The 15692-nt window shown below is 38.7% G+C and overlaps 1 protein-coding gene across 23 annotated transcripts in view; it reads right to left on the bottom strand.

Annotated features, from left to right (window-relative positions):
* LOC128689428 (uro-adherence factor A) overlaps window positions 1–15692 on the bottom strand; it is an 828046-nt gene that overhangs the window by 102100 nt on the left and 710254 nt on the right. For 11 of the 23 annotated variants that reach the window (XM_053777714.2, XM_053777708.2, XM_053777720.2 and 8 more), the window contains 3 exons: window positions 13285–14412; window positions 7455–7616; window positions 7203–7316 (listed from right to left, as the gene is read on the bottom strand). In XM_053777714.2, the coding sequence (XP_053633689.1) occupies window positions 7203–7316; window positions 7455–7616; window positions 13285–14412 (1404 nt within the window). Of the gene's footprint in view, window positions 1–7202; window positions 7317–7454; window positions 7617–13143; window positions 14413–15692 lie in introns of all 23 variants that reach the window. The other 12 variants (XM_053777700.2, XM_053777698.2, XM_053777703.2 and 9 more) reach the window with 3 other exon arrangements.

Raw genomic sequence — 15692 nt, 5'->3', positions numbered from 1 at the left:
TTTTTTTTTTCAACAAACTGGCCGTATTCCACCAAGGCAGGGTGGCCCCAAAAAAGAAAAACTAAAGTTTCTCTTTTTAAATTTAGTAATTTATACAAGAGAAGGGGTTACTAGCCCCTTGCCCCCGGCATTTTAGTCGCCTCTCACAACACGCATGGCTTACAGAGGAAGAATTCTGTTCCACTTCCCCATGGAGATAAGAGGAAATAAACAAGAACAAGAACTAGAAAGGAAATAGCAGAAAACCCAGAGGGGTGTATATGTATGCGTAGTGTGACCTAAGTGTAAGTAAAAGTAGCAAGATGTAGCTGAAATCTTGCATGTTTATGAGACAAAAAAAAAAACACCAACAATTCTACCATCATGTAAAACAATTACAGGCTCTCATTTTACACTCACTCAACAGGATGGTAGTACTGTACCTCCCTGAGCAGATGTTGTCTACCAACCTACTACCTAGGATAGGGATTATTATTATTATTACTACTGTTATTATTATTATTATTATTATTATTATTATTATTATTATACCCCAACTTGTCACTATAGTGTTGGAAATCTGTCTGTGCAGGCTGTTCCAATTAGAGCACAGAAGGAGGCCAGACTGAGCTGAAGTGGAAGGAGGTGGGGGTCTAACTGGTCATTTAGGGGGTGGAACTGTTAAGAGTGCATTCCAAGTGGTTCATTAAAACCAACATACAGAAAAACCATTGTGTCTGTTCCCTCTATCTCCTATCTACTATTGAGCCACTAAGCACCCAGTAATACTACACTAAAAATGAACAACATTAGGCTCTGTTAGATGAAGGATACAATATTGCACCATAGTACTTAAGTCCAACTATATAAAAATAACCAGTGTTATGAATCCGTTCACTAAATATTACCCTGCTCACACTCCAACAGCTCGTCAGGTCCCAAAAACCATTCATCTCCATTCACTCCTATCTAACACGCTCGTGCACACTTGCTGGGAGTCCAAGTCCCTTGCCCACAAAACCTCCTTTACCCCTTCCCTCCAACCTTTTCGAGGACGACCCCTACCCCGCCTTCCTTCCCCTACAGATTTATACACTCTCCAAGTCATTCTACTCTGATCCATTCTCTCTAATGACCAAACCACCTCAACAACCCCTCTTCAGCCCTCTGACTAATACTTTTATTAACTCCACACCTTCTCCTAATTGCCACACTCTGAATTTTCTGCATAATATGTACACCACACATTGCCCTTAGACAGGACATCTCCACTGCCTCCAATCACCGCACTGCAGCATTTACAACCCAAGCTTTCACACGCATATAAGAGAGTTGGTACCACTATACTTTCATACATTCCCTTCTTTGCCTTCTTAGATAACGTTTTTTTTTGTCTCCACATATACCTCAACGCACCACTCGCCTTTTTTCCTTCATCAATTCTATGGTTAACTTCATCCTTCATAAACCCATCTGCTGACATGTCAAGTCCCAAATATCTGAAAACATTCACTTCTTCCATACTCCCTCTCTCCAAAGTGATATCCAATTTTTCTTTATCTAAATAATTTGATACCATCATCATCTTACTCTTTTCTATGTTCACTTTCAAATTTCTACCTTTACACACCCTCCCAAACTCGTCCACTAACCTTTGCAACTTTTCTTTAGAATATCCCATAAGCACAGTATCATCAGCAAAAAGTAACTGTGTCAACTCCCATTTTGTATTTGATTCCCCATAATTTAATCTCACCCCTCTCCCCAACACCCTAGCATTTACTTCTTTTACAACCCCATCTATAAATATATTAAACAACCATGGTGACATCACACATCCCTGTCTAAGACCTACTTTTACCGGAAAGTAGTCTCCCTCTCTTCTACACACCCTAACCTCATAAAAACTCATTACAGAATTTAGTAACTTACTATCTATTCCATATACATACTTGCAACATCTGCCACATTGCTCCCCAATCCACTCATGCCTTTTCTAAATCCATAAATGCAATGAAAACTTCCCTACCTTTATATAAATATTGTTCACATATATGTTTCAATGTAAACACCTGATCTACACATCCCCTACCCACTCTAAAACCTCCTTGCTCATCTGCAATCCTATTCTCTGTCTTACCTCTAATTCTTTCAATAATAACCCTACCGTACATTTTTCCTGGTATACTCAGTAAACTTATTCCCCTATAATTTTTACAATCTCTTTTGTCCCCCATCACTTTATATAAAGGAACTATACAAGCTCTCTGCCAATCCCTAAGTACCTTCCCCTCTTTCATACATTTACTAAACAGAAATACCAACTACAGTGGACCCCCGGTTAACGATATTTTTTCTCTCCAGAAGTACGTTCAGGTGCCAGTACTGACCGAATTTGTTCCCATAAGGAATATTGTGAAGTAGATTAGTCCATTTCAGACCCCCAAACATACACGTACAAACGCACTTACATAAATACACTTACATAATTGGTCGCATTCAGAGGTGATCGTTATGTGGGGGTCCACTGTACTCCAACACTATAGAACCCCTCCCCCCTGCTTTTAACATTTGTCATGATCCCGTCAGTTCCAGCTGCTTTACCCCCCTTTCATTCTACGTAATGCCTCAAGCACCTCCCCCATACTCACATTCTTCACTCCTAAAAGATGTTATACCTCCCTGACCGGTGCATGAAATTACCGCCTCCCTTACTTCAGCGACATTTAAAAGTTCCTCAAAATATTCCCACCATCTACCCAATACCTCCAGCTCCCCATCTACTGACTCCCCTACTCTGTTTTTAACTGAAAAATCCATTTGTTCCCTAGGCATTCTTAACTTGTTTATCTCTAAAAAAAATTCTTATTTTCATCAAAATTTCTTGACAGTGCCTCTCCCACTCTCTCATCTGCTCTCCTTTTGCACTCTCTCACCACTCTCTTCACCTTTCTTTTACTCTCCATATACTCTGCTCTTCTTATATCACTTCTGCTTTGTAAAAAAATTTTCATAAGCTACCTTTTTCTCTTTTATCACACCCTTGACTTCATCATTCCACCAATCACTCCTCTTTCCTCCTGCACCCAGCCTCCTATAGCCACAAACTTCTGCCCCACATTCTTATACTGTATTTTTAAAACTATTCCAACCCTCTTTAACCTTCCCCACTACTCATACTTGCACCAGCCTACCTTTCTGCCAATAATTGCTTGTATCTCACCCTAACTTCCTCCTCCCTTAGTTTATACACTTTCACCTCTCTCTCACTTCTTGTTGCCATTTTCCTTTTGTCCCATCTACCTCTTACTTGAACTGTACCTATAACTAAATAATGATCCGATATAACAGTTGCCCCTCTATAAACATGTACAGTAAGGCCCCACCTATTCGGCAGGTTAGGTTCCAGGCTACTGCCAGAAAGCAGACTTCGCCGGAAAGCAGAACTCCATTTTTTCCATTTATAAATGCATATAAATGCCAGGTAAGTTTACAATAACATATATTTAGTTAGCAATAGAACTAGGCATTAAAAAGTAAAATACACACACAGTACATTCATTATTTACTTCAAAATATTTGTAGTCTTAATGTAGGACAAAAGGCGAGTAGTATTTACTCAGGTGTGGTAGCCCTCCTGACCACCCCACCCACACATACTATACTACAATGCTTAAAGCTCCCTAGAGTGATAAAATGCATATACAGTACACACATTACTTACCTTAAAATATTTGTAGTCTTAATGGCCTTAATGTAGGATGAGAGGTGAAAAGTATTTATTTGTAGGAAGTCATGTGGGAGGCATGGCATCCTGCCTGGCCACTCCCACCTACAACATTAAGCTTCCTTGAGCGATAAAATGCACATATAGCACACTCATTAATTACTTTAAAACATTTGTAATCTTAATGTAGGGCGAGAGGTGAGTTTTATTTGCATGAAGTAAAGTTGGGAAGTATGGGCAGCCAGGAAGGACAGCCCTCCCCACCTACAAGAACTGTAAACAAACCAGACGAACGTGTCTAGGTTTGGTCACTTTACATTGTGTACAAGTTGTCTCCACGTTGATATAGTAGAATAAATAAAGAGAAACACTCCCATTCTCATGTAACACCATTTTTAGAAGAAATGACACCCTAAGTGAAGGCATACGAAGGGAATAAATTTTTAGTTACCCCCAGTAATATTATAGTGACACATTTTCTCTGATGTTGGACTACAAGTTGTCTGGCTGCCACAAGTCCCACAAGTTGCCTGGCTACCACAAGTCCTACAAGTTGCCTGGCTACCACAAGTCCTACAAGTTGCCTGACTACCACAAGTCCTACAAGTTGCCTGGCTACCTCAAGTCCTACAAGTCGCCTGGCTACCACAAGTCCTACAAGTCACCTGGCTACCACATCTCATTTTTTTGTTTTCAACAAGTCGGCCGTCTCCCACCGAGGCAGGGTGACCCAAAAAGAAAGAAAATCCCCAAAAAGAAAATACTTTCATCATCATTCAACTCTTTCGCCTCACTCACACATAATCACTGTTTTTGCAAAGGTGCTCAGAACACAACATTTAGAAGCATATACGTATAAAGATAAACACCATATCCCTCCAAACTGCTAATATCCCAAAACCCTTCCTTTAGAGTACAGGCATTGTACTTCCCATTTCCAGGACTCAAGTCCGGCTATATAAAAATAACTGGTTTCCCTGAATCCCTTCACTAAATATTACCCTGCTCACACTCGAACAGATCGTCAGGTCCCAAATACCATTTATCTCCATTCACTCCTATCGAACACGCTCATGCACGCCTGCTGGAAGTCCAAGCCCCTCGCCCACAAAACCTCCCTTACCCCTTCCTTCCAACCTTTTCGAGGACGACCCCTACCCTGCCTTCCTTCTCCTACAGATTTAAATGCTCTCCATGTCATTCTACTTTGATCCATTCTCTCTAAATGACCAAACCACCTCAACAACCCCTCTTCAGCCCTCTGACTAATACTTTTATTAACTCCACACCTTCTCCTAATTTCCACACTCCGAATTTTCTGCATAATATTTACACCACACACTGCCCTTAGACAGGACATCTCCACTGCCTCCAACCATCTCCTCGCTGCTGCATTCACAACCCAAGCTTCACACCCATATAAGAGTGTTGGTACTACTATACTTTCATACATTCCCTTCTTTCCCTCCATAGGTAACGTTTTTTGACTCCACATACACCTCAATGCACCACTCACCTTTTTTCCCTCATCAATTCTATGATTAACTTCATCCTTCATAAATCCATCCGCTGACACGTCTCATATTTATGTTAATTTATTCTACTGTGGGGTGTATTTAGATGGATTAAGCAAAATGTCATTATTAATGTTTTATACAAAATTTTAATGCTCCTTAGAGTGATTATTGTCTTATTATTATTATTATCATCATTATTAATATGGTTCTTCAAGACTAATAAGACTAATGTGCCTGCATGCCAGCACAGTGTGTAAGTTTACTTAGGTATAGGTACACATACGTATAATTATCCATTATAATAATAATGTAGGCATGTAGTCTGCCTGAGCTACATACCTACACCAACCTACATAGCTACACGATATTTAATGTGGCCCAGAGCCATATTATTACCATCGACATACCATGTTCACTGAGTTTAATCGTTTCTATCAACTACCTTTAGATGCCATCATAAACAAATGGAGAAGTAATGAATAATTCATGGCGAGAATTGTAAACAAAAGCATTTATGTATTAAGGGGAGTGACGTAATGTCTGCCTTCCGCCCGGCTACTACACCTCCATAGTATATAAACAAATGTTTATATGTTATGTAACGTGTTTCTTACATAATTTTGAAGAAAATATAATAGATGGATTAATGAAAATGTCCATATTGACGTAAAATTAGACATTTAATGTGCCCAAGAGTGATTATTATTATATAATAGAGAGATGTGCTCATGGAGAATGTAAACAAACCGGGTGGCCCACGCTGTATTTGAAAGACCACTCGCCGTATAGAAAGCTCTGGTCATAATTTGAGATCGCCGTATTAGCAGAACGCCGTAAGGCGAAACACCGAAAAGCGGGGCCCTACTGTACATCCTGAAGCCTACCCATCAATCTTTTATCCACCAATACATATTCTTACAAATTACTTTCATTACGTGCTATATCATACCTTGTATACTTATTTATCCTCTCTTTCATAAAATATGTATTACTTATTACCAAACCTCTTTATACACAACTCAATTAAAGGCTCCCCATTTTCATTTACCCCTGGCACCCTAAATTTACCTACTACTCCCTCCACAACATTTTTACCCACTTTGGCATTGAAATCCCCAACCACAAATACTCTCACTTGCTTCAAAACTCCCCATGCACTCAATTCCCAAAATCTCTCTCTCTCCTCTACACTTCTCTCTTCTCCAGGTACATATATGTACATGTACTTGTAGTAAATAAAGATATTATATTATTATTATTATAAAAAATTACTTGCATAGTATAACCATCTATGGTAGTGTTAAAAAGTTTATGATAGTGAAATATGCTGGAACCTCCATGGGAACGTGGAGAAGAATCTTTCGTCCATAAGCCATGCATGTCGTAAGGGGCGACTAAAATGCCGAGAGCAAAAGGCTAGTAACCCCTTCTCCTGCTTAAACTGTTAAATGTAAAAAGAAGAGAAACTATTTTCTTCTTTTTTGGGTCACCCTGCCTTGGTGGGAGATGACTGATATGTTAAAAAAAAAATGCTGGAAATCCAGTATAGTAATGCACAGCAAGACGTATGTTCATTTGGCACTGACATTAAATCACAAGAGATTAAATACAGTGGACCCCCGGTTAACGAACTTTTTTCATTCCAGTAGTATGTTCAGGTGCCAGTACTGACCGAATTTTTTCCCATAAGGAATATTGTGAAGTAGATTAGTCCATTTCAGACCCCCAAACATACACGTACAAACGCACTTACATAAATACACTTACATAATTGGTCGCATTTGGAGGTGATCGTTAAGCGGGGGTCCACTGTACTTGTTTTAAAAGATTTATAGAATGTCATTCTTAACCAGAAAATCTTCTTAGGCATAAAAATTGCATCACAATAAAGTTAAAACTTGAAGGGCAGATAAATATACATGGAACATTTAAACACACCTTAAATCAAATCAACAAACATGTAAAATATCTTAGTTTACCTTCTCATAGATATTCTCATACATTGGCTCTTCAGTAATATTTTCATAGATATTTTCAGCACAGCCTGAGGAATCTTCATATGCACCACTAACTTGTTCATAATCACTGATAACCTGCATAAAAATTATTAAAACAATAAATATGGACATATACATATACAATAATGACAGACAACGGAAAGTTACAAAACAATTCAATACAAACAAGGCTAAAGGACAACAAATTGAAAATATATATATTAATAAACTAACCTCATTAATATCATCATCAGTGTACGGTTTGGCTCCTTCAAATGAATCATCTTCATGAGTTAAGGAAACAGGTGGGAGATCTGTGGGAGCCTTATGGATGGGAGAGCCCAATAGAGGAGTCTCCTCAAGTTTAGAAGCAAGTTCAAACACTTGGGCATTTACCTGTTTGAAAGGAATATGTAATGCTTAAATTTACCTGGCATTGGGAACCAATTTCAATACACTATAGATGCTAGACGAAAAACTTCCTATAAGTCATTGGAGTTGCATCTTCTCTCCTACCACCAGTAAATTTTCTTAAATATTATCTTTCAATTTAACAGTGTAATGAAGAAAACAAAGTCAATCCTGATTTAGTTTATCTATTATGTCTTACAATACTAATCTTATAACTATAGCTAAACTGGTATTTATTTTAGCACTAACAAAAAGTTCTAAACTAAAATAACATTACAAATCCTGTTAGAGTTGAACTCTAAGAGCTGCTAGAGTATGGTAATCCCAGCAGGTGCAAGGTGAAACTGAACTGATGAAAAAAAAAAAAAAAAAAAAAAAAAAAAACTCATGGAGTAACTAATCCAGTCCCATGAAGCATACAAAACAGGACATCAGAAGCATATGCTAAGCTGGCAAACCTAAGGTTGGCCCTCAGTAATCTAGATCTACAGGGCACTCCTCAACCCATGTGTGTGACAAATCTTCCAATATAGCATGCAAAATCAAATTGGAATCTTGATTAAGCCAAACACAAAACAAAACAGAGCTTCAGAAAGTCCAAGGTATACAGAACATCCACAATGGTAACTGAGCTAAGAGTCTCAGCTATTTGAAAACTGAAGTTGGTTGGTAGACAGCAACCATCCAAGAAAGAACTACTGTCCTGCAAATCAAGTGTTAAATGGAAACCTGAAATTGTTTTACACTCTAGTTGTTGTTTCCCTGTCTCAAACACATAAGATAACAGGTACATTCTGCTACTATTACTTATGCCTAATTCATAATACACATGAAGTTGTGCATGTATGTGTAAACATACTCAACTGAGTTTCCTGCTAATTTCTTAATGTGGTAGTTCTTGTCATTGTAGTGTTTCCTTCCATCTCCATGGGTAAAGAGGCAGAATGCTTTCTTTGTAAGCAATAAACGTCATTTAAACTTGACTAAAATGCCAGGAGCAAGGAGCTAATAATGTCTATGTATTAATTACTAAAATGCAAATGAAGGACTAAGCAATGAAAAACAGAATAAAAGACTGAAGGAAGGATGAAGGAAGTAAATGATTACAGATACCTGGGAGCAGACTTGTTGGCAGAAGGGTCTGTGAAAGATGAGGTGAACCATAGAGCCGACAAGGTAAATAAGGTTGAAGGAGAGCTGATTCGTCTGTGAAGACTAAAGATAAACATGGAGGCAAAAGGTAAACGTACCAGAGAGAGACGAGACAATAACAAAATCTTTGTCAATACCCTTACCAATACTCAATTTTTGGCCAACACCAATGGCATGGAAATTAGACATTACCAGCAGATACTGATACTAGTAAAGATACCGCCAAAATTAGCCAATACCCAACAATACCAATGTTAAATTTTGGGCTGACACCAATGCCACTAAAATTAGCCAATATCCTTCGATATCAATATTCTGGCACATCCTTAGTACCAGAGTACAGCAGTATCAACACTTATGTGGGTGCTAAGCTAGGGTTTTAAATGTTGCAGAGAGGAAAAGGCTAGAGACAGTGGAAATGTGTTTGAAGGTAATGTGTGGTGTGAATATTATGCAGAGAATCTGAAGCTTGGAGGTTGGAAAGTGTGGGGTTACTAAAACTATTATTGAAAGGGATGATGAGGGGTTGTTGAGATGGTTTGTATAATTGGAGAGGACTGGAGAAAATTTTTTTTTTATTTTTATTATCACATTGGCCTATTCCCACCAAGGCAGGGTGGCCCAAAAAAGAAAAACTTTCACCATCATTCACTCCATCACTGTCTTGCCAGAAGGGTGCTTTACACTACAGTTTTTAAACTGCAACATTAACACCCCTCCTTCAGAGTGCAGACACTGTACTTCCCATCTCCAGGACTCAAGTCCGGCCTGCCGGTTTCCCTGAACCCCTTCATAAATGTTACTTTGCTCACACTCCAACAGCACGTCAAGTATTAAAAACCATTTGTCTCCATTCACTCCTATCAAACATGCTCACGCATGCCTGCTGGAAGTCCAAGCCCCTCGCACACAAAACCTCCTTTACCCCCTCCCTCCAACCTTTCCTAGGCCAACCCCTACCTCGCCTTCCTTCCACTACAGACTGATACACTCTTGAAGTCATTCTGTTTCGCTCCATTCTCTCTACATGTCCGAACCACCTCAACAACCCTTCCTCAGCCCTCTGGACAACAGTTTTGGTAATCCCGCACCTCCTCCTAACTTCCAAACTACGAATTCTCTGCATTATATTCACACCACACATTGCCCTCAGACATGACATCTCCACTGCCTCCAGCCTTCTCCTCACTGCAACATTCATCACCCGTGCTTCACACCCATATATGAGCGTTGGTAAAACTATACTCTCATACATTCCCCTCTTTGCCTCCAAGGACAAAGTTCTTTGTCTCCACAGACTCCTAAGTGCACCACTCACCCTTTTCCCCTCATCAATTCTATGATTCACCTCATCTTTCATAGACCCATCCGCTGACACGTCCACTCCCAAATATCTGAATACATTCACCTCCTCCATACCCTCTCCCTCCAATCTGATATCCAATCTTTCATCACCTAATCTTTTTGTTATCCTCATAACCTTAATCTTTCCTGTATTCACTTTTAATTTTCTTCTTTTGCATACCCTACCAAATTCATCCACCAATCTCTGCAATTTCTCTTCAGAATCACCAAAGAGCACAGTGTCATCAGCAAAGAGCAACTGTGACAACTCCCACTTTATGTGTGATTATCTTTTAACTCCACGCCTCTTGCCAAGACCCTCGCATTTACTTCTCTTACAACCCCATCTATAAATATATTAAACAACCACGGTGACATCACACATTCTTGTCTAAGGCCTACTTTTACTGGGAAATAATTTCCCACTTTCCTACATACTCTAACTTGAGCCTCACTATCCTCGTAAAAACTCTTCACTGCTTTCAGTAACCTACCTCTTACACCATACACCTGCAACATCTGCCACATTGCCCCCCTATCCACCCTGTCATACGCCTTTTCCATAAATGCCACAAAGACCTCTTTAGCCTTATCTAAATACTGTTCACTTATATGTTTCACTGTAAACACCTGGTCCACACACCCCCTACCTTTCCTAAAGCCTCCTTGTTCATGCTTTAGGAAAGAAAGGGTACACATAATTTAAAAAGTCTGTTACATCGAGGACTGATATATTAAGGATTTACTCTATTAAATAAACAATTTAGGTAACAACTAACCCACCATGTAACCTCTTCAAATTAATTTCACTTTTAATCACCTCATGTCATGTTCGTATATTTTAATACGTACATTAGTTTCAACATCCTTATAGCACAGTGGGACCGTGGTTTTCACAGACTTAGCAGTCATAGCAACCTTTCAAAAATAATTCCTACATATACAAAGGTTCTACGTAGTAGGTTGGTAGACAGCAACCGTCCAGGGAGGTACTACCATCCTGCCAAGTGAGTGTAAAACGAAAGCCTGTAATTGTTTTACATGATGGTAGGATTGCTGGTGTCCATTTTTCTGTCTCATAAACATGCAAGGTTTCAGGTACATCTTGCTACTTCTACTTACACTTAGGTCACACTACACATACATGTACAAGCATATATATACAAATCCCTCTGGGTTTTCTTCTATTTTCTTACTAGTTCTTGTTTATTTCCTCTTATCTCCATGAGGAAGTGGAACAATTCTTCCTCCATAAGATATGCGTGTTGTAAGAGGCGACTAAAATGCCAGGAGCAAGGGGCTAGTAACCCCTTCTCCTGTATATATTACTAAATTTAAAAGGAGAAACTTTCATTTTTCCTTTTGGGCCACCTCGCCTCGGTGGGATATGGCTGGTGCGTCGGAAGAAAGAAAAGAAAAAGAGAAACTTTCGTTTTTGTTTTTGGGCCACCCTGCCTCCGTGGGATACGGCTGGTTTGTTGAAAGAAAGATATACAAAGGTCCCTCTTCAGTCTGCTTAAGAGGGGCTGTTGAGGTGGTTTGGTCATGTAGAGAGAATAGAACAAAGGAGAATGACTTGGAGAGCGTATAAATCTGTAGGAGAAGAAAGGCGGGGTAGGGGTCATCCCCAAAAAAGGTTGGAGGGAGGAGGTTAAGGAGGTTTTGTGGACAATGGGTTCAGACTTCCAGCAAGCATGAGTGAGCGTGTTAGGAGTGAATGAAGACAAATGGTTTTTGGGACCTGACAAGCTGTTGGAGTGTGAGCAGGGTAATATTTTGTGAAGGGATTCAGGAGACGGCCGACTTGTTGAAAAAAAAAAAAAAAAAAAAAATTCAGGAAAACCAGTTAGCCAGACTCAAGTCCTGGAAATGGGAAGTACGATGCCTGCACTTTAAAGGAGGGGTTTGGGATACTGGCAGTTTGGAGGAATGATTAAGCTGTCGTGTCTGAGTACTTCTGCAATGACAGTGATTGTGTGTGAGTGATGGTGAAATTGTTCAATAATGAAAGATTTTTCTTTCTTTTTGGGTCACCCTGCCTCAGTGGGAAACTGCCGACGTGTTAAAAAAAAATACAAAGGTCCTACATAACATGATAAAATGCTGGGAACAACCTCTCATTAAATTTCTGCAATGTCCCAAGAGGGACACTAAATACCCACACAGAATATTCTAACTACCACCTGCTACGGTTTCTGATGATTCTCTATATAGTATATATAAAACACACACAAAGTAAAACTGAGCATAAAATTTCAAAACTTTTAACTGCTGTCGAAAAATAAGCATTTTTACACAAGGTATAATTATTCTTTAAGCACTTAACATTCTATTAGTTAACATATATGCATAATAAGCAATAAGACAAAATCACATACACAATTTATTTCATGCATTAAAAGGGCTTTAATAAAGGATTAAGTGTCCTAAAAATATTACTCATTACTCCAAATACATAAATACATTTCAACATCAAATTTTTTTTTACTAAATTAAAATGTACAGTATTACTGTAGCAGAAATTAAAGCAAATAAATAGAAAGATTTCACTTTAAAAATAATAACCACACATGCAGTGGAATTGGTTTATCAAAGCTTCAACTATCACTGGACTCTTGTTTAGTCTTGTCTTAATTTATTCAAAATGCTACCAAAAATACCATTACATTCATCAACAAAAGACAGAAATCAAAATTACTTCCCCAGATCACGAATACATCAGTTGCCCCATACAATCAATGCTTTAAGCTAGACCATAAAGTAGATGTGCCAAGTATTTTATTACTCAAATTTTGCTTATGAAGTATTACTAAATATTCTAACAATAACATAGTTACTAAAGGGATAATTGTGGTCAAATTCTGGTTACTTGAACATAAAATTATAATATACAAAGGGAGTATTACTTAAATGCTGCAAAAACACACTGCAAAGTTACTAGAGTCTAGGCATACAGCAATATTAATAGCAAATATTAAAGTCACACACAGAAGCTCTGATTATATGTGTGACAAACCTCTGGGCTGAGGTACTGGAATATAGAATACAAAGGAGCAGACTCAACATCTCGAATCACTTGGCACTTCTCAACAGTTTCGTAGATGGTAGAGCGTTTAGCTGGATCCCGAGCACTAGCAGAATCTGGCTCATCACTCACCATGGGTTTCGTTTCCATTACACATTTCTCCTCCACCCCAGAACCCTCAAGATCCACCACCATATACGGAGTTGATGGCATACGTCTCGTGATGTTCATCAATGAACGTGCTGGCCGAATTTTTACCTCCTTTGCCTGTGGCTCATTTAGGTGTTCCAGACTGACTGAACGATCTCTGCTCCTGAGCATTTCTTCCCGAGGGCTTGAAGAACGTGGATCCACCGACTGCTCTAACTGTTCAAATGATGCTATTTTGGTCCTCAAAGTTGGGTCTCTCTGAGGGATCGTTTTGATCTCTCGTACTTTATCCTCTTCCCTATTCTCAATGCTAGTAAAGGATGCAAGTTTTCTGTGGAAATTAACATCTCTTTCTGGGGTTTTCTTCCTTATTGGTTGTGTCTCATAATCTTTAGCGGCAAATGAGGCTCGTTTTTCATAGAATTTTGCATCTCTTGTTGGAGTTATGGTACGGACTTTTGTGCACTCTGCATCCAGATTCTCGAATGATGCCACTTTATTGCGTAGGTTTGTATCACGGGTTGGAGTAATGCCTCGCACTCTAGGAGTCTCAATTTCGAGATTTTCAAAGGATTTAACTTTGTGGCGTAAAGAGTTTGACACATCAAGAGATCTTCTATTAGCAATTCTCTGTTCCTTCTCACTATGAGGTGATGGGTCTCGTGTTTCAAACATTGATCTTCTCTTCCCAACATCAACTCTGGGTGACTTCTCTCTCATTATAACCCTAGGCTCAGGACTTGATCTGAAGTCTTTCTCCATCTCCTTCGAAAAAAAGTTTAGCTTCTCCTCAACTTTGTTACTTTTGTTTGGACTTGGTGAACGGCCATTTACACAAATCTTTTCATCTTTTCTGTCATCATCCTTGGTATAACTTGTATTGCTGTTTAAGCTTGTGATGCTGGAAGTTCTCTTCTTGGCACTATTCTCAGCATACTGCTTGTAGCCAGCAATAGCCTTGTCATATGTATATTCATCTGTGTGGATTGTTGCAGCAGTGGAGTGAAAGACATCAGTGATCAGGCTAGATCCATGACCATTCAGGTGAGCATCCTCTTCCTTTGACACTCCAGTATCCAGAAGTGAATCATGTGCTTCTTTTTTGTCACCCTATGAAAAGAACAAGAATAATGATATCACTTAATATAACTTAACTACTACAATTACAATAAAATTACATGTTACCCAAAGAATTCCTTCAACTTTTGAGAAAATGTAGCACAGTATATGTTTCTTTGATATAATGTATAGTGTTAAATATGATTATGTCAGAGCCGAGATTTGTTTCGATTCAGTTGTTTTTTTTTTTTACACTAGACTTTTGTGTAGACATTACATTTTAAGGTTAGAATATTTGAATATGCATGGATGTAGTATAGATGATAAGGAAGAGTTAATTGTAAATACTATGAATGTAAAGATGCTAAGCAAAACAAAGCTGAAGGGGATACAAGAATTTCAATTGGAAGAAAAACTAGAATTAGGTCAAGTATATAGTTTTCGAGTGGTTGGTGCACTTGTTCAATACATATATGAAAGGGGATAAAAGAGGCTGTTGAGTATACCAGGTAAAGTGTATGGTAGAGTCACGGTTTCATGATGTACTTTACGTACAGTAAAATATTAACAGTATGTCAGATGTTGTTATAAACTGCCTAAAGCTAGTATTCTAACTGTAATTACAGTACACTAAAAATACCTCAGTAATTGCTAAAGGTAGTGTGTAATTCAGTAAGTACTAAAGGTAGCAATATCGAGCAGAAAAAGAAAAATTATTAAATCTAAAAGAATAAGTTACAAAGAAATGCCCTGGTACAAGAATAATTATGCTGTATTGTTTAATTATGTCCAGAAAGGAATTCACTTCCTAAGAATGTAGAATATAACTTTGGTATATCTGTGTCTAGCATTAGGAATAATATTAGGAGAGAAGTAAACAATGAAAATGATTGTTACAGGAATAGAGTTAGAAGTCTGAGAAGATCTATAACCCACTATGATACTTTATTATTTTTTTTTTTTATCACACTGGCTGATTCCCACCAAGGCAGGGTGGCCCGAAAAAGAAAAACTTTCACCATCATTCACTCCATCACTGTCTTGCCAGAAGGGTGCTTTACACTACAGTTTTTAAACTGCAACATTAACACCCCTCCTTCAGAGTGCAGGCACTGTACTTCCCATCTCCAGGACTCAAGTCCGGCCTGCCGGTTTCCCTGAACCCCTTCATAAATGTTACTTTGCTCACACTCCAACAGCACATCAAGTATTAAAAACCATTTGTCTCCATTCACTCCTATCAAACACGCTCACGCATGCCTGCTGGAAGTCCAAGCCCCTCGCACACCAAACCTCCTTTACCCCCTCCCTCCAACCTTTCCTAGGCCGAC

The sequence above is a fragment of the Cherax quadricarinatus genome, chromosome 18, assembly GCF_038502225.1.
Source record: "Cherax quadricarinatus isolate ZL_2023a chromosome 18, ASM3850222v1, whole genome shotgun sequence".
Classification (NCBI taxonomy): Eukaryota; Metazoa; Arthropoda; class Malacostraca; order Decapoda; family Parastacidae; genus Cherax; species Cherax quadricarinatus.
The sequence above is the reverse complement of the archived record's forward strand: the minus strand, read 5'-3'. Positions and strand labels throughout refer to the sequence as shown.